Source organism: Pollachius pollachius, assembly GCF_949987615.1.
Source record: "Pollachius pollachius genome assembly, chromosome: 15".
In the NCBI taxonomy this organism is placed as follows: domain Eukaryota; kingdom Metazoa; phylum Chordata; class Actinopteri; order Gadiformes; family Gadidae; genus Pollachius; species Pollachius pollachius.
In genome coordinates, this window is record NC_136948.1 from 17,887,864 (window position 1) to 17,906,727 (window position 18,864).

Genomic DNA, 18,864 nt, shown 5'->3' on the forward strand with positions numbered 1-18,864 from the left:
ACAGTGCGTGAGTTATTTTCAAAATTCCAAAGCAATTTGCACTCTAATAACAACTTTGGAACATGAATAGCTAAGCTTGACAAATTATATTTGTATGTCTGGCACGATAAAAAGATATTAATGGGAAAAAAAAAAAGGTTCAATTCACTTATTTAATTATTATTTTATCAAAGCATCCTGCGATGAAAAAGTTTGGAAACTTTTATTTAATTAAAGCCTGCGGTTCACAGATGTACCAATCATCCCTTCTTCATTCATTCTGCTCTTTTATTCGTTTTATCAAACTTGTTCATTTTCATACATATGCTACCAAGTTGACATATGGCTAATAATCATTATTTTTTTACATTTAGACTAAAAAGTATAGGCCTATAAACTATAAAGATAAAAATAAATGTGCACTACAGCATATGCCCCTTGCACATCTTGAATATAACAAAACACATGAACCAGTATGCACAGCAAAATTATGTGGGTCTCTCTTGTTTATTTTCTTCATGAGCAAATCACCAGGTAAAACAAATACGATTACAACACAAAAAGAATGCTTTGCTGAAGCAAACAAACCGTGGCTATGTTATGTATACGTTACAACTTCATTAAGGACGACAGTGACCATCCCCCATCACTGTGTTCTCCATTTTAATTATAAAAGAAAGCGTTTCACTATTTACCGGGCGTTTACATTCAAATAGAATGCTCTGCTCAAACAACCTTGACAGCTTTTTTCAATTTGCAACAATAAATAATATTATAAAATCTGCACACAAAAAAGATGACAGTTCCACCACCAAGTAAAAACGTTGAACAGATCAGATGTTTGAGGAACAGGGAATTTGAGTTTTGTGTCTTGTTTTTTTTTTCTTTTTCTTTTCTTAGCAAAAAAGTGAAGGTTGATACAGGTTACAGAAAAGCGGATTATCTATACATTGACACTAGCAAGATAACAAAGTTGTCATTTTTGTGGATTTTTTTCGTACAAAGAGGGGACGAGCAAGCATCATTGTCTTATCTGTAGAGATTATACAAGCAAGAGTTAAGGCGACGTCTCCGTTAGTTTCAGAAAAGTGTCACAAAGTAATTTCATGTCTTTTTTAATTATCTGTGGACCACTTAATACTTAATACTCACTTTATCATCCAGGCTTTTGACTAGGCTTATCATTCATCTTGTAAAAAGGGGGGGAATGCTGGGGATTTGTCATGAGTCTGACCGCTGCAGTGGTCCCTATCTAACCAGCCATGAGTGGGCGGGAACACCATTGTCCAACGTGTATATCATCCACAAAGCGACTGACACTCACAGTGGAAAAAGAGTATGCTAGCCACACCCATGTCAGCCTGTGTGTATGTGTGTGTGTGTGTAGGTGTGTGTGTGTGTGTGTGTGTGTGTGTGTGTGTATTGGTGTGCGCGTGCATGTGTGCGAGCGTTTGTGTGTGCTTCTGTGTTTGCATGTGTGGCAGAGCTGCTGGAGAGTTACACAACCAGTTTTCCAAAAGCTCAACTGATCCTGTGCCTTTAGAACCACATGTCTTTCATTTACATGACAAAAACGGAACAGCTCGGAGTTGAGGAATTTCTACCAGAGAAGGATGAACTCAAATACAACATAACGGCTAATCTGTTGTCAGATAAAGGACTAAAGGGGGTCGGCTGCCCCTGTCGCTTTCTATGGCTCTCACAGTGAGGCGGGAGCACAGACAGACAGACAGTTTGGAGGCAGACAGTTTCATCTGTGCTTCAAATGCCTTCCATCGATCAGGGCCAGCCTGAGACTGAGAGTGTCAGCTCCACTGTCTCAATATCTTTTTCGTCATAAGGTGGCTTTTTGGTTCTTTAATTTTGTATATTAGAGTTGTCCTTTAAAATTGATTTGGTCAAACTGTCAAAACGACCCCTTTGACTTAGACACAGATGAATTTATAAGTAAAGCATCATGGAAAATGAAAGAGATATGCAACAAATGAATGACAGAAAAGTGAGAGACATCATATATTAGTTTCAAGTTGTTCTTCCATAGTCGCTATGAAATAGACAAGAAGAATGAGAGAAATGCATACAGTCAGTCAAAGGCCAGGCCTTGCCAAACAGTACGTTGAGGCTAAATGCAAAGCATATGTACCCTTTCTGTTGTGGTGACAGAAAGAGTAGCACAGTGTTTATGTTCTATTTAAAACATGTATACACACATCCTTGTAGGCAGGTGTGCATGCAGGCAAGTCTGCTTCTTAATGACTGTGTCACATTGAGACATATTGGGCATCATGTAAAAGAAGTATGACAAGCAATGGAAAACATCCTCAAACATGGAAACAAATTATTATGAGATAATTTGGATAGGACGGACTTGCCACTCGCTTTTGTCTTGGGATCATTTGATATAAAAACAGATGCTTGTGTCCCATGTTATAGTTTTGAAAAGTATGGTATTTAGTCTGTAAGTCATCATTAGCCTATGTTAAGTGAGTTTGCTCTGCAGATAAATAGACTAACACTGCTTTTAACATCCATACATAAACCAATTTTGTCCAAGTGCTTTCGATAAGTGCTCTTTTTAATTGGCAACTGTACATCACCGGGTCAAAATATTAAATAACCCTGCCACGAAAAAAACAAAACAGGTGGCATTTTTGTTGCATTGTTTGAGGGAATAAGACGACTTTGGCAATATGTCATAATAATAGTATTTCAATTATACCGGCTTCCATAGGAATCAAAACCAAACATGCAACTTTCCTTCCATGTGTACATGCTTAAGATGTAGTCATATTATATTAGACAAACATAGGATGGCTGAAAGTTGTATAGTTTAACTCTCCCAACTGTTCAAAACTCTTGAGTAGGCAAGTGGGTGACAGATGGTTTCTAATAACTGTAAAAAATCATATTTAAATAAATAGTTGGCAATAATTGCACATGTTAAATTTAATTGGCAACACAAATGAGTAAAATGGCATGTCAATGAAAGATCGAACAATACATTTAGAGTTATACTCTCCCCTACTTCAAATTAACAGGGCTTTATTTGACTCTTTAGGGCTATTGAATAAATTGTTTTGTTTGTTTTAATTCCAACCAATATGCATCAGGGTCTCCTTCATTTGCTTCATTAAAAGACTCACCCTAGAGGCCTTTTGTCTTCACCTTCCTCTTAGTTCTGGTAGTGCAATCACTTCAGAGAGCCTTACGAAACAGACACCAACTTTTACTTGTGAGATGGAAAGATGAGCCACCAGACCTGCGTTACTTAAAATCTATCTCACAATGGCAGGCTGCGTCAGTTCTGTCTCCGATCACCGTCGCGACGACCACATGTACTAGGCTTGGAGTTTAGTCGCTTAGTGTAGTTTTGATCTAAGGGATTTACTGTGGTGTTTGGTGGTGGTGGTGATGAGGGGTGGTGGTGGTGGGGGGGGGTATTTTTGGGACTCCACCCAAATACCATGACTTGCTGGTGAATCTCAACCCTGATGTCCTTCAATGTGCTGATTCAAGAAACCGCATTTTTTCAACACAAAACATTCGCGTTTCTCTTGCTTCCCCTTTAACAGATATCATATGTCATCTTGCACTGCTCCGGAGGAGTCTAGAATAAAAGATCAAATTGCACCGCTCATAAAATAGACCTGGGTCACCTATCCTTCAGCGCTTGGCCCCTTTCCATCCACAAAACCATCACCATCACTCAAGACATCTATGATCAAGTCAAGTCTGCCAACAAGCAATGGTAAAAAAAAATCGAAATCTTAGTGAATTCTTGCTATCCATATATCTACACGTTGGGGAGAATCCAACAAACGACTACATATGATTGAAAGAGACACTGGTTGTAGCAGACTGAACCTCTTTCAGAGATCCTAAACCCCTTGTTCCCCGGCCGCGGCAGCAGCAACAATTCTAGTAGTGAACACGATACATCTCTCTTCATATCAGCAGGCTTAACAGAGAGTACTGGCTTTTAACAGGAGGGACGGTGGGGAAAGTGAGCAGGGGTGGGGGGAGGGGGCAGTGCAGGCTGAAGGTCTCCAGATTAGAGGAAAAGATTGGTGGCTTTGAACATCCTTCTTGTGCTCTGTTTCCTACAGTAGTGTGCAGCTCTGGTGCTCAACAGACCTTGAGAAGAACATTGGCAACATTGTCCATGAGAAGTAAGTCGATGAGTCTATGAGTGTCTGGTCCTCCATGTTTACAGATAAACGTCCGTCGACGGCTGTTGTGCCGTGCTGGTAAAGTGGACTATTGATGGTAATGTGCTGTGCTGGGTGTCATTTGTTTGGTAACAGTATATGGTGCTGTTATGTGGATCAGGGTGGGCTGTTGTGGTTGGGTTTCGACTAAAGTGATGTAGGGGTAAAGAGGACTTCCGGAGCAAGCACAAGGCTGGTTGATGGCACTTTGTTCCTCAGAGCATAGACCTGAGACACAAAAGATAGGGAACATTAGGGTTAGCAACCCCATACTGTAGGTTCTTCTGGCTACGTTCGAGATTAACGCCCAAAGTAATCAGAATATCTTTAGGGGTCTTTCATATCAATCAAGAAAATGTTCTGTCAAATTATACACATAAATCTTGTGTTATAGATCATTTTTGAATATACATGATATCAGGCAGGCCGCTTGTTGGGGGTATAGGGTTGTGGGATATGGAACCCAGGGGCCAACGAGCTGTCCCGCCGTGGCCCTCACCTCATTTGTTCTGATTGCGGATCCGCAGGCACCTCCTCTTCAGCGGCGGCTCGCGGTCGGGGCTCCCGGCGGCGGCCAGCAGGGGCGTGCTGATGGAGCAGGACAGGATGGCCGTCTTGTCGGAGTCAGCCTTTGGCACGGGTTGTATGACCACGCAGCCACCAGGGGGCAGCAGCGGCAGGGAGTAAGGATCCTCTCCCTGGTCCAGCCCAGAGTCGGGGTCGGGCTTGCCTTCCCCCGGGACTGACTCTGCCTCCTCCGCCAGGCTCCGTGTCCCCGGCTCCCAGACGGCCACCGAGCAGCTGTTCTCCTTCAGGGCCTCCCTCTCCAGCTCCCCGTTGGCTGGCTGCACCTCCTGGCCTTCTCTCAGTCCTCCTGCACCCGTCCCTTGTCCCACCACCACCCCGTCTATGACCCGGTCCGAGGAGGACTCGGGCGCAGGCGGGGGCGGCGGGTGCCATCCGCTGCCGTTAATGATGAGGTGGCGCGGGGCGGCAGGGGAAGCTAAGACCTGGGACAGGGGTTGGGGCGGTGTCCGTAGATCCCTGCTGAGGGGGGCTGGTTGGCCGGGGAAGCTGGGTATGCTGGAGTCACTGGGCTGGGTCATAGCCGTGACCGTGGGCACGGCACTGCAGGGCGGGCCAGATGACGCCGCCGATTGAGAAATGGTAGAATCCTGTGCGTGCGTCGTGGCGCCCTGCAAGAGAGTCCTCACTCTCCCGTCCGCAACGTCCCCCCCGTCCCTCCCCGGTCCGGCGACATGTGGAGATTGCACATCCATCTCGACCCTTTCTACTTTGACCTGAACCCTGGGTAACGTCTTTTGTATGACAGGCTGTTGGCCTGAGCGCTGGCCCACGGTTAAGTCGATCACGCCGTCCATTACCTCGGCCCCGCTTGATGAACACAGACTCCTCGGGCCGTCCTCTGCCTTTACGGTCAGGTCAACCACCGTCGCTCTGCTTCTGTCTGGGCCATTGTTTAACTGACCCGGGCTGTATCCAGGGGAGAGGGACAGCGAGACAGATTTACCTCCTTTCTGGTCCACTCTATCCCCGCCAAATGACCCACGGGAGTGGGGCCGGGAATCGGAGGCCCCTGAGGACTCTGACGCGCACGGGACAGGGCCACTGCAGTCGGGCTTGTCCCTGAAGAACTTGCCACTATAAGGGATGGGGATAGGGATGGGGATAGGCACCGGCAGTGGCACGATGACGGGGTAAGGGACCAGGATCGTCGGGGGCGGAACGAGGGGCGCCAGGGACGGCATGCCGAAGTTCATCATGGGAGGCATGGGCATGGGTCCGTTGGGCATCATGTTGAACGGGGGCATGCCGGGCATCCCGAGGCCGGGGTGGGGGGGCAGGAGGCCGGGGTTGTGGTTGGCTGAGGGGTGGCCGTGGGGGGAGAGCATGGGCCTGTGCATGGGGCTGGAGGGCGGGCCAAAGTTCCTCGGGGGCGGTTGCGGAGGGCCGATGCCGGGGATCATGGGGTTGGCCAGCGGGCTGTTGGGGCCGGCCGAGGGTCGGAGGTACGGCGGGCGGATCTGCTGCATCATCTGATGCTCCATGAACAGCGGCAGGGGCACGGGACCCCGCGGCGTCATCACCATGGGGGGGCTGCCCGACGAGACGCCCAGGGGCCCGTGGAGGCCGTGGTGGGGAGGGGGGAGGCCGGTGTTGTCGTGGGGCCGCGGCGTGGGGACCTTGGCGGAGGCGGAGGAGGACGGAGAGCAGAGGCCCCCCGGGTCAGAGGGGGAGTTGGTGGTGGACGTGGAGGGGGCCAGGGCAGAGCTGGTGGCGGGGCCCCCTGGCGAAGGAGCCCTGCGCCGAAGGTCCGTCATCGGGGCGCCCCAGGACTCTGGCGTGAGCATCTGCACCCCGCCGCTGCACTCGGCCTTGCCCTCGCAGGAGGCCCCGTGGCCGGGGTTGTAGAGTGCCCCGGGCAGGGCGGCCTGGGTCTCCTTGTAGAAAATGTCCATCTTGTACTGGTTCAGGCATTTGGCACTGCAGAACTGCAGCCTCCGCTCCCCGGCCCCAAAGTCCAAGTACTCCTTTGTGTGGCGGATGTGTTTGCACCAGTCGCACACCTGCAGCAGAAAATAGAAATGAGACAAATTGCCCCTAAGCACTTCTCATCCTGCATGCAAGGGAGGGGCAATATGTTGTCGATGATTTAAAATACAATCTCGGGAAACTCCAAAGCATCACTTTAAAGCACAGACCGCAAACCATCTGGAGGCAAACACATAATAGGCAAAGATTTTATTGTATTCGAAAGAAGATGAAAGATTGTTTATAAAGAAATACAATATATGCGTGCATGTTTGTGTGTATGGCTACTGGTCAATGTTTTTAGTTTTTTACACAGCGTTAATTATCCGTTGTAAGAATACAATGGTGTTCAACTTTTAAACTGTTACTGTAGAGTCACTTTGTCTGTGTATGTAACAAGTTTCTGTCATAAAAATAAATGTTTTTTAACACCTTCTGTTGGCAACAAGCAAACACTTTACAGCTTACTCCAAAGCGGCAATAACCAAGGGCATAAAATATCTGTGCTGTAATGGTTTCTTGGTCTCGGGATTGATTGGTTCCATTTAATGGTTGCAACGCCAAAACACTGTCTATTTGGTTTCATTCAGCAATACTTGCTGAATTAATGAATAATGCATAGTTTGTTTCGTGTTTATATGGTAGCATAACTAACTATAGGTTGGCGCTTATATTCTGTAAATAAATGTGGGCGGATGGGGGTGATTCAAGTGTAAAAAATGAATCTTCAATAATATTGAAGATTCACGCCTAGTTAATCCCAACACATTTACCAAGAACATGTGGGTTTCCTTCTTTGGTATGCCTCTCTTTAAGATCCTGAACGTTTCTTAAATGACTTAATTTGTAGAGAGGAAAATTAAAGACAAAAGGCACATATGATATAATGATAGATGTGAGATGGCAAGAAGCGCCGCGATGCTCTTATGTTAAAATGAATAAACAAATTAATTGGGGGGGGGGGAACAGGTGACCGGTAACTTCTACTTCTAACTCCCCTCTCATATTGTATTCATGTTGTGTTCCCCTCAAGTCCTCAGACAGCCTCTGCCTGTGCTGTCCTTTACTCAACACAAAGGAGGCCATATACAGAAGGCCACCCAACAGGGACACAATACCCCCTCCGCCCAGACGCCGTAGATAAAAAGGGTTGCTCAAAACGAAGAAGGTGTCATTCCCGCTCACTGCTGCAGTGACCTCACCAGCCTCTCCCACACTCTCCCACCACACTATCTGGGTGGTGGTGCCCACCATTTCCAGAACGGAGACAGAAATAAATAAATAACAACGAAAAAGACTGCATTTCTTTTTCCTCTCCTCTCTGGAGAGGAAATGAATATGACTGCGGTGGCGAGGGAGATAGTGGTGGGCGAGCCCCCCCGAACAAGGCATCACTCGTTAGGCCACATACCGCTCACTCTGTCAACCACCCCCACCCCACCCCCCCCCCCCCCCCCCCAACCGGAGGAGTGGCAGGTCCTCACTGCAGATAATTGAGGCATTAATCAGTTGTCTGAAGCCCCAACGACATCCATCCATCACGTGGACCCTTAAATCCCCTTGCCGCAAGTTATTAAGTCGCTGCAGGATGCGACCGGAAGGAGTTTAAGCTCGCTTGGAGACCGCATGGCGACATTTTCATTTTGCGCAATTGAGTAAGGGGGGGGGGGGGGGGGGGGGGGGGGGGTTGGGGGGAAGGAACTTCACAAAGAATTGCTTCGGTGAATCCATCAGTCTTTGTTGTGGACAAACTGAACCTGAATTTAACTTTGGTAAACCGTTTAAAAAGGTTGAGATCATTGCTACCCTCCTAGGTTAGAGAAGTGTAACCGTAGGGCCTGTATGGATTTAGCACAATGCATCATATTTAAAGTTAGCTCATTTGAAACATTGAAGGTCTGTATCTTTATTGTCTGTATTAATGATGTATTTAAATGTTTTGTATATTTGATGTGGAAAGACCATTACAGCATCAATGAAGAATCAGAGAACATTAAGTAGCATGAATGAATGTTGACGATTTGGACCGCAGATACAAAAGGCTTAAAATGGATTGGATGATTTTCACGGATGCCTCTGTAATAACAATTATGAATGCCCTCACCGTTTTTTGGACGTATACAGACATACACATACATTTACACTAAAGCAAATCAACAATATACACAATATAACAGCATATAATATATACTGTGAACATATTTATAATATACAGGCCCACACCCAGTGTCAGGATTGAAACCCGACTGTACGGCAGCAGCCCTTGGGCCACAACTCACACCAATGAACATCAGGCCACAGATTCCCTTTTTCTTCAATTCCCAGGCTCAAGTCAATCAATCATGACAACGTTAAAGTAAAAAAAAGTTAAGATGGGTAGGCCTGAGATATGTTAAATAATAAATGTGCTCAAATCTTCCACAACTCATGGAGACAGATGGGGAGCACTTAACGACTTTTGGTTTTGTTTTTTTCACCGTGAGTGAAATCTCACTACACATTACCCTAATGGAGTTGTGTTTTTCTTTTTTTTCTTGCAACATCCCCCCTCCCCCCCCCCCCACACACACACACAGATGTTTGCAGTTAAATGTAATTATGGTCATTTATTTCCTTCAGAACCAATCAGCTGTTGCCGCCTTAGTTTTAACCGATTGTTTTACAACAACCTTAAAGCTTCGCCACAAGTTCATGTCAACTCACATTGGTGCTGGCAGCCAATCAATGCCTCTTGTCTTCACCCTATAGACATCACTTGAACCTTCATGTCACTGATGTTCACTGGCTTTTATATCTATTTTGAGGAGGTTTTTCCAACAGAGGGGCAGGCTTGGTACCCTGGAATCGCCTTGGCTGATTTTGCGGATACCATTTATTTTCATTTGAAACTTAATAAAAAGATTACAAAACAAATGGAAAATCTGATAAGTGGACGCCTGATACTGTCTGTTAAGAAGGTATACACTTTATCATTTTGTCGATGGTGACTACATGTCTCATTGATAGCAAGTGACTCTAACCTGTAATCCAACGTCTACGACAAATGTATGCTTAAGAGAATCTTATGTGAAGGCAATCCCTTGTCTCACTTGTCTTAGCTACATGTTCTTCAATGTGAATACTCTTTCTTATATAGCGGGTTAAGAATACAGGTATCTTTGAGACCGGTATTGGAGTCCCATTGATGTAATTGATGTTATTTGAGAAAAAAATATTATATGTAGGCTCTCTCTCTTTCTCTCTCTCTATCTCGCTCTATCTTATCCCTCTCCCTCTTTCTCTCTCTCTCTGTCTCCCTATATCTCTCTCTCTCTCCCTCATATATATCTTATTTGCTAACACACAAATATGTTTAAAGTATATTATAGTAAATGTCACAACTTCTAAAACGATTTTTATGTTTTATGTATTATTCCAAGAGCCCGTAGGATCAAATATATGCAGCAACAGAGATCAGTGAAGTACAAAGTGTGTCAGTACTTGATTGTTAACTTCAGATGTGAATTGGTCAACATTTGTCTCATATCACAAGTGAACCGACCATACATAAATCAAAATATATAAAATGATGGATTTAGATGAGAAACCAAAGATCCACAAACAACAAATAGAAACATGCACGTAACTTGAATAAACACAATTTGTTTTAACTTAAAATAAATGAGTAAGAAATGAGTGAGAAATGAATGCATGATTTAGTCTGCCTTGAAAATAGAGTACTGTTAACTCTATGTAACCTTTATCTGATATTTGAACAATATCTGATATTTCAATCCAGTGAAATGAATCAAAGAACCCATAACCAGCTTTTAAAGGTGCTGTAGCTAGGATTTAAGAGCTATAATCATGATGTAATTTGTGAGCAATGGCCTAACCGTCAGATATTAGTGAGGGAAAGAAGAGTAAGAGTATATTTTCTGAGTTGACTGCAAGCCTGCTTCGGTTTGAGCCAGTTTAGTTTAGAACGCTCCTGGCTCATTTCTGACCAATGGGGGCACCTCTTTCGTGAGTGGTTCGGAAACCCATCTTGCCTCTCTTGTCACTCACATGGTGTGAAATGTGAAAGAGTTTTTTGTTGGGTTGCTTGATTACTCAACTTGCTCTCTTCCACTCAACTTTTTTCTCTCGCTCTCTGTTTACAACTCTTACATCTTCCCCACAGCACCTTTAAGAATACAACATGCTGTAGCCATCAAACTTAAACTCTATGCAGTGGTGGTAGTGATGGTGGTAAAATGGGATTGTCCTTACAAGCACATCGCTGTTTGTCTTGTAGACAAGCCTGGGGGGGTCTTGAGCAAAGCTGTGCTGGGGCAATTTCCCACCATGGCCGCCGTCGTCTCTCGCCTGAGGGGGGAGGGGGGGAGGGGGGGGAGGAAGAAATAATGGCTTCTTTTTACGGATGGACAAAATAAACAAGTGAACACAAATAACAGCAACGTAAAGAAATAAACAGAAGAACAACAAAAACAAAATGCACACACGCACACACACACACACACATACACACACACAAAGAATGGGAACCATGATTTTATCTGGTGGCTGTGAAAGTGGTGAGCATGCATTTTGGCGAAGTATGCTCATTGTTTTTGTGTGTGTGTGTGTGCGTGTGTGTGTGTGTGTGTGTGTGTGTGTATGTTTGTGTTTGCTCTGTTTGAATTTGTGTGTGTGTCTACATGTTCCAGGTGTGTTTGTGTGTGAAATGTATTTACATTTCGGTGTATATGTATGTGTGCATCCATGTAGATATATGTGATATGAGAGAGAGACTGTGTTACGATTGGAGTGGCTCACAAATACAGTACAAAGCTTTTAATGTGCACCAAACGCATGGATATAAGTTGCAGGCTGGGAGACAATTGTTACTACTATTCATTAGTGCTGTAAGGTGATCATTGGCAGCGTTCCACTTCAACACTTCCTCTCTCTTCCCCACATGTCCTCTATATTCTCCATCACTCTAACACACATATACACACACGCATGCATACACACACACATGCATACACACAAACTCAGGTACACATGAACCCACAAACACACACACAACGTTCCATTTTACTGTCTCCAGTTTATGCTATGACCCTGTGGCCCTATGCCAGATAATTTGCATATTGTACTAATGAGGTGTTGGCACTGTTAACAAGGTGTATCTGTGTGTGTGTGTGTGTGTGTGTGTGTGTGTGTGCTTGTGTGTGTGTGTGTGTGTATCTGTCTGTGTGCATACATATGTGATGCGTGCATAAGTGTGCGCGTCTGTGTGTGTGTGCATGTTTGTGTGCGTGTGTGTGTGAGTGTGCGTGTGTGTGTGTGTGCTTTCACCAGATATAAAACCCAATTGATGTTGACAGACGGCACACCAAGATAGATAGACATAAACAGATAGATAAATAAATACGCAGACAGACCAGAACAGTACCAGTACAGCACCTCTTTACGTCCACCTGATGCTCATCATATTGTGGGCCACAGTGGGCTGTTCTTCAGGGAGAGGGGACTGTACTTATGCTGTCTATGACACGGTGCCAGTGCACTGCAGTTGCTGCTTATGAAAATGCCAGGGCAGGTCCTTGTCTGTCTCGCCCCTGGCGGCTCTGTCTGTCCTGAGGGGACCGACGTGCCAGCTGTCTCCACTCCTCACTCCCCCATCTGGACACACTCTCACACCCAGGTGTGTGCGCCCCATAACAGGCACACACACAAAAAAAAAATGTTTGAGTATAGAAAACATGTTGATGGGCTGGGTAGCCCTGAAACAACGACAACAGCAACACCCCTAACAACAGACAACCCAATCATCCAGCATGGAGCTCTCTCCTTCCCGATGATGAAAATCAAGGTGTTCTACCACTCCATCATGCCAAAGAGGGTGCGAGCAACTATAGTCTTTGAGACAAGGCAAGAAACCCAAGGTTGCAGTGCACCGGAATCAGCCTCTGCCAATAGTGAGGAAGAATGCAAAACAACATGCACCTTGAGGGAGGAAATGTAAATAAATCTGTCTGTCCCCGTATCGGAGTGTCAGGGGGCAAAACAGAACCCGGTACTGTCATTCAATGATGACATACAATGTTGAAACCTGTGCTACTACTGTTATTGAACATTAATATTGCATATTTATGCAATCAATTAATTCAAAGAGCTAGAAAAAGAGAGAAAACTATTAGGACATTCATGTTTGAAAGATCTAAAAGATAACCAGTTTTTCAAAAAAATAAAATAAAAGAGGACCATGATAAAAATAAAAACTCTGGAACTGTAGTTGATGCTATCAATAAGCTTATGTTATCACTAGCATACGTTCCAAAATGTTATTTTATTCAAAATTATATATGAATTTCAGTATGATATGAATTATTTATTTTTGCTCAATTCAGAGTGCTCTGAATACTTAGTATAGCTTTATCTCCTACTGGAATTAATATTAAAAATGAATGAAAATTTGTTTTTCATTCTTTTGTTCTTTATCGAACCAATACATTTACAGAATGCCAGAGAAATATGTATTGATCGTATAGCCCAGCTCCTGGTAAGGAGCTGGGATAGCTGAGGGCCATGAGATAATTAGCCTCTCACTATGCCCCCCCTCCAGCTAATTCAACAAGGCTCCAAGCATTCCTACCCACCAGTCAACCTAAGTCATGTTAACAGGCTGCAACACACACACACACACACACACACACACACACACACACACACACACACACACACACACACACATACACACATTCTTTTTCATAACGATTTCCTCCTCATGCAATTGTACCAGGCAGTGCTTGTGAAATGCAATGTAATGTCAACATAACGAAAGACGTGCAAGGTGTGTGTCGGTGTGGGTGTGCATCTAAGTGTGGGTGTGTGTGGGCTGACGGTGTGCCAGTGGTGGGCTGATGTGAAGGGGTGCTCCCCGCCTCCCTGGTGCCTTGGGGGCAGATCCCGGGGAGAGACACTGATGGAGACACTGGGAGCTTGGCATGCAATACTTTCCTCCTTCCCGCTCTCTCTCTCTCCCATCCCTCTCTTTCCCTCCCGCTCCCATCCCTCTATCTTTCCCTCTCTTTCTCTCCGTCTTATCTCTCTTTCTCTCCCTCTATCACCCACTCTAGCTCTCTTTTCCCTTAAATGTATCCTTCCCTCTCTCATTTTAATCTCTCCCTTACCTCCTCTCTTATCCTTTCGCCCTCTCTCTCTCTCTCTCTCTCTCTCTCTCTCTCTCTCTCTCTCCCCCCCCCACCTGTCAACTCCTTTACAGATTACAGGATTTAGGGACTGATGTGCTAAACAGGGGGTGAGAGGAAGGTTAAATAGTGTGCCTGCTCGCTTGTATTCTTTTTGTATTTCTTTCTCTCCTCAAATAGTGAATTTCCTCACAAATGACATAACAAATCACAAATCATCTGGTTCCAACAATCTGCCTGTTCATTTGTCGATAAGCAGAATGTTGCATGCAATTCACTCTATTTATTCACTTATTTTTTCTACATTCAACCCCTACTTCAAGCATAAATAAACACCTCCTCACTCTTTCCAGGTGACGCATTGACAACCAACACATCTCTCCCCAAACACCTTGCACGGACAACAACAAAATCAATGAATCGACATTAATACATATTTGAATGGGTCACCCTTTCTTTAATTATCCATGGCACATTTTGATCAGTGGTACTGTGAATCACACAATCGGAAATGAACCCCTTCCTATGTCAATGTGACTCTCGGGTGCTAGCACGACGACATGACAGCAAGTAGGTCATAACTCAAGGACCACGATTTGATTAGATGGGAAAAGCGCTAAAGCTAAAGCAAGTCACGTTGACCACTGAACAGCCATCTGTCCATAGATAGATATCAACGCACACGCTGGAAAACAACATTACACAATGGAGTATAAATAAAGAACCCAAAAAAAAAAAGAAGGATTTTTAATAGTGCTTCTAATGCGCCAGCGCCAGAGATACGTGAGGCACACAACACGAGCAGGTGCGCAGCGCTTGTAGTGTGTTGCTTTCAACAGCAACAAACCCTGACCTTTCTCTGCCAACCACTATGATTAGGTAGCCTGCATACTGAGAGCCACACATCCAACACTGGACACCAGCTGAACAGAGACACGCGTCCGATACACAGCAACAACAAGACGAAACAAGACCAGCTAGTCAACGCGTTCTACCATCCGTCTATAGACGCATATAAAAAGTATATTAACCAGGGAGGGATAATCAATGAAATACGAAAAAAACGTGCGCAGCGTCCGGCGATGAGCAAGCGAGCAGATTGCCGGAGCTGTTGTAATGAAACACCAGTTGCCGGGTAATGTCTTTTTACGGCAGTTTAATGCCGAGGCCTTAAAGGTGCATAATGTTCGGGTCCCCTTTCTTCATAAAACCTTGGATGTATCAGCTGTTATAGCGGATGTGCAGTCTGCCACTCACAGAGCAAGGCGACACCGCTGCTCAAACACAGGGAGTAGTCTCTCAATGTGGGACACAGCTTTTGTTAGAAAATTGTCATTGGGTCTTTCATTATTTATTTTTTTGCATTATATTCATGAAAGACACATTGAGACTTAGACAGCAAGGTGTGGGAGAGAGTGAGAGAGAGAGAAGGGGTAAGACGTGCAGGAGATAACCGCGGGCTGGAATCGGTTTGCTGCTGTCAGGACTGAGCCCTTATGTTACACCAGCAGGTAAAGGTACTAGGACTTCTAGAAAAACTAGAAAACAGACCTGTGATTTAAAATGGGATTTACAACTGCTCAACTGTACCCTTTGTCCACAAAGAAAGACGGCAGGAGGACTGAATAAACCACGACTGTAAACAGGAGAATAAAACTAATTCAATTGTGTCGTGCCCCAAACTACATTTACATTTCCACCCTCAGCCAATGAGAATTGTGTCTAGAGTTTTTTCAAGAAGGATTTCAGGAATGGAACAAGCTGAGATTACACGGGGAGCAGGGATTGGCGGTACGGACAGGAAGGTCCAAGGACATTCCATAGCTTGGATGTCCCCGAGCATCGAGGGGACGGAAGGATCTGTTGGAATTAACGCTGGCATCTATGAGATGATGCTGATAGGGATCAGTAGAAAAAAAGGGGTCTGGGAGCGTGTTTTGCAAGGTTGGTGGGCAGGGGGGGGGGGGGGGGGGGGGGGGGTAGACAATCACAAGGGTAGCAAGCGGGAGTCCAAATTAAGTGCTGGCCTCGTGTTTGCTTTGAATTGTACCTTCCACCACTTTATTCATTTATCCAAATTATAAAATCTACAACAACCAACACCACCCACCCTTGCCCCCACACCTCTACCAGCTTCAGCACTCGAATGGCCCCCTATTGTCTCCTGCATCTAACACCCCGCCTCAACACACACACACACACGCACACACACACGCACACACACACACGCACACTACCCCTACCCGCCCCCTTCTCTCTAAAGACAATATTTTCTCCCTGTTTACTTTCTCCTACTGAGTCAAGACAGAAAAACAACAAAAACAAAGAAAAAACTAACACTGGCTGTTTTGTGTCGACTGACCTTGTAGCAGCACGGGAATTCAAACAGCGGCGTATCGCTTCCACAAAATGGGACCCACACACACACACACACACAAAGACACACGCACGGCACAGGCACACTTGCACACACAGATTGACGTGCTTACACGCACACACACACACAGACAAACAGGAAGAAACAAAGAGGCAAGAAGCCGACTGAACGGGGGAACCCTAGAGACCAGAGGTGTCCGACGCGCTCGGGGCCGGGCGGAGTGGGGGCGTGGCGTGTAGCACCTCCTGCCTCGTGGCGCTGGGGGTGGAAGCTAACACAACACGCGTCCGGGTGCGGTTGCGTTAGCTTCTGACAGAGGACACGAAGAGGCGGATAGCAACGGCAGGGTCTTCTAGGCCTGTGTTTCTAGGTGGGCAGCTCCGGTGGCCTCATGCAGCCTCTGAGCCACCTCCGAATGTCATGTTTTAATGAAAAAGAGTGTTGCACTTGGGGAAAAATGACTCATGTTGAATTACCTTCTGATTGTCTTACAGCCAAGTGTTCCAGAGAACTCAGCCGTCAAAACGGTGACACCGCAATTGCACGTCTATGAATCATACCTATTTTGCCGTTCCACCTCTGAATGGCAACGGCACGTGTGTTTTGTTGGTGGTGTTTTTTTTACTTTGTGTAGCATTTAAAAAATGGACTGTTTACTATAATGTTGACTGTTACTGCACGAATGCGCACACACAAAGAAGCACACATACACACACACGCACGAAAGCACACACACACACACACACACACACACACACACACACACACACACACACACACACACACTCCAGAATGCTGATGGCCTATATAATCAGAGCACGATTTGCATGCCATAATGTGCCTGTCTGTCAGGGACATATCCTTGCATTCACACCTGACAGGGTGGATTATATATAATAATTATCACAAGCTCCCTTCCTGCTCCATGGTTGATGGTCAGGTTTGCACCACTTACTCTTACCTTAAAATCAAACCAAACGTATATACTATTAGTAACGGGTGTTTGTTTTTTGTCGGTGAATCATTCGGCTCTCGTAAGTGTTACAATGATGGGCCCTTCTAAAGAGGACTCATCACTTAAAGGCCTCCCAACGCTTTTGAGGTGCAAACTAAAAAGAACGCCGTTCAAGAGTGTCAACATCTAAATGTGCAGTGATTCTACAAGCCTACGGTTCAAATTGAAATCATAACAATTTGTGCATTAAAAATGTTGGAATACAAAATGCAAAAAAATAAAAAGAGAACGTTTATAAAAATGTGCAAATGGACAACACAGCAGACACCTGGCCCGTCTTGATTCTCATGCTCTGGGTGATAAAAAAAATATACAAATAATAAGTGTCAACATATCATGTGCCAGCCAGGTTCTACCAACTCCGAATGTACATCCCTTATCATTCCCTACTTGTGCTGCATACCGGTGATTATGTTTGGATGAGGAACTGACGTTAGGACATACACAGTTCAAATAAAACACGTCATACTCACAGCGTAATTCCTTACATATCCAAGCTTCGGTACGAGAAACAAAAAAGGGGGGAGATTGTTTTAAACTACGCTCCACTGAGAGGAAGATCAAATTAAAGTACAGAGTGATGGCTTTTAATCATATTAATGATTAATTCTGCCAAATCATATAGCTCGAGATGGTGACATAAAACGTTCAACACCTAAATTACAAATATTTTTTACATAAACATGTTTTTATATTTTAGAATATGCTATTTGGGGTCATGATACTCCTTCTTAATGTGTGTCTATGTAAAAGACGGCGTGACCAATAAAGCGTTGTGCTTTGGCCTTTGTGGACATACAGTCTGCTCTACATTTTTGGTTGAAATACCTATGTTTGATTAAAGAACAAAATACATTCCTCCAAAAAAATGTCTAACTTTGATTTAAAGCTTGTGAAACCTTCACCGGTAAACGTAAAGATAAATCTACAATAGATCTATTAAGTGCCTTTATGTACCACCAGCAATATATTGTTTCTCTTTCTTCTGACAAATGCACTTATTATTAGTCGCTTTGGATAAAAGCGACTACATTTAGGGCTAAATGCCCTAAACGTTAATACAAATGTTAAGTGCTTTTGCTATATATTTTTTTGTGTTCATCAAATACTCTAGCAACAGTTATTGCGGTATTATCGCGGTGACTCTTCCCTCCAAGAACCCTTTGGGTGAGGCGAGTGGCGCCTGACCTGACCACTCACCTTGTTCCTCTTGAAGTAGGCGCGGCGGCACGCGGCGAAGCACTTCTCACTGCAGAAGCTCTTGAGCTCGCTGCCCATGCTCAGCGAGTAGCGCCGCACACCCACCTTCTGGCACCAGGCACACACGATCTGCACCGCGGACGCGTCCTCGTCTGGGGAGGGAGGGGTGGGAGGAGGGAGGGGTGAAAATGGGGGTGAGGCATGATCCAGAATTGAGCGTGAGTTCAGGCTTGTCATGATTTCTGTTAAGTTTGTGCTTGTAAAAAAAATGTTCTGTGTTTGCAAAAACCAAGGTTGATCATTTGTTAAACAGTTGTGTACAGGTTAAAGTAGGACTTCATTGGTTTCTTT

At 44.9% G+C, this 18,864-nt stretch overlaps 1 protein-coding gene across 1 annotated transcript in view; it reads right to left on the reverse strand.

The window, feature by feature from the left end:
• Positions 1-4,304: 4,304 nt before the first annotated feature.
• sobpa (sine oculis binding protein homolog a) overlaps positions 4,305-18,864 on the reverse strand; it is a gene marked incomplete at its 5' end in the record, with an annotated part of 27,429 nt that continues 12,869 nt past the window's right edge. Inside the window, 5 exons of the mRNA XM_079752298.1 lie at positions 4,305-4,415; positions 4,687-6,775; positions 10,992-11,087; positions 17,787-17,810; positions 18,514-18,665. Coding sequence (XP_079608424.1) covers positions 4,688-6,775; positions 10,992-11,087; positions 17,787-17,810; positions 18,514-18,665 — 2,360 coding nt within the window. The 3' untranslated portion in view covers positions 4,305-4,415; position 4,687. The remainder of the gene's footprint in view (positions 4,416-4,686; positions 6,776-10,991; positions 11,088-17,786; positions 17,811-18,513; positions 18,666-18,864) is intronic.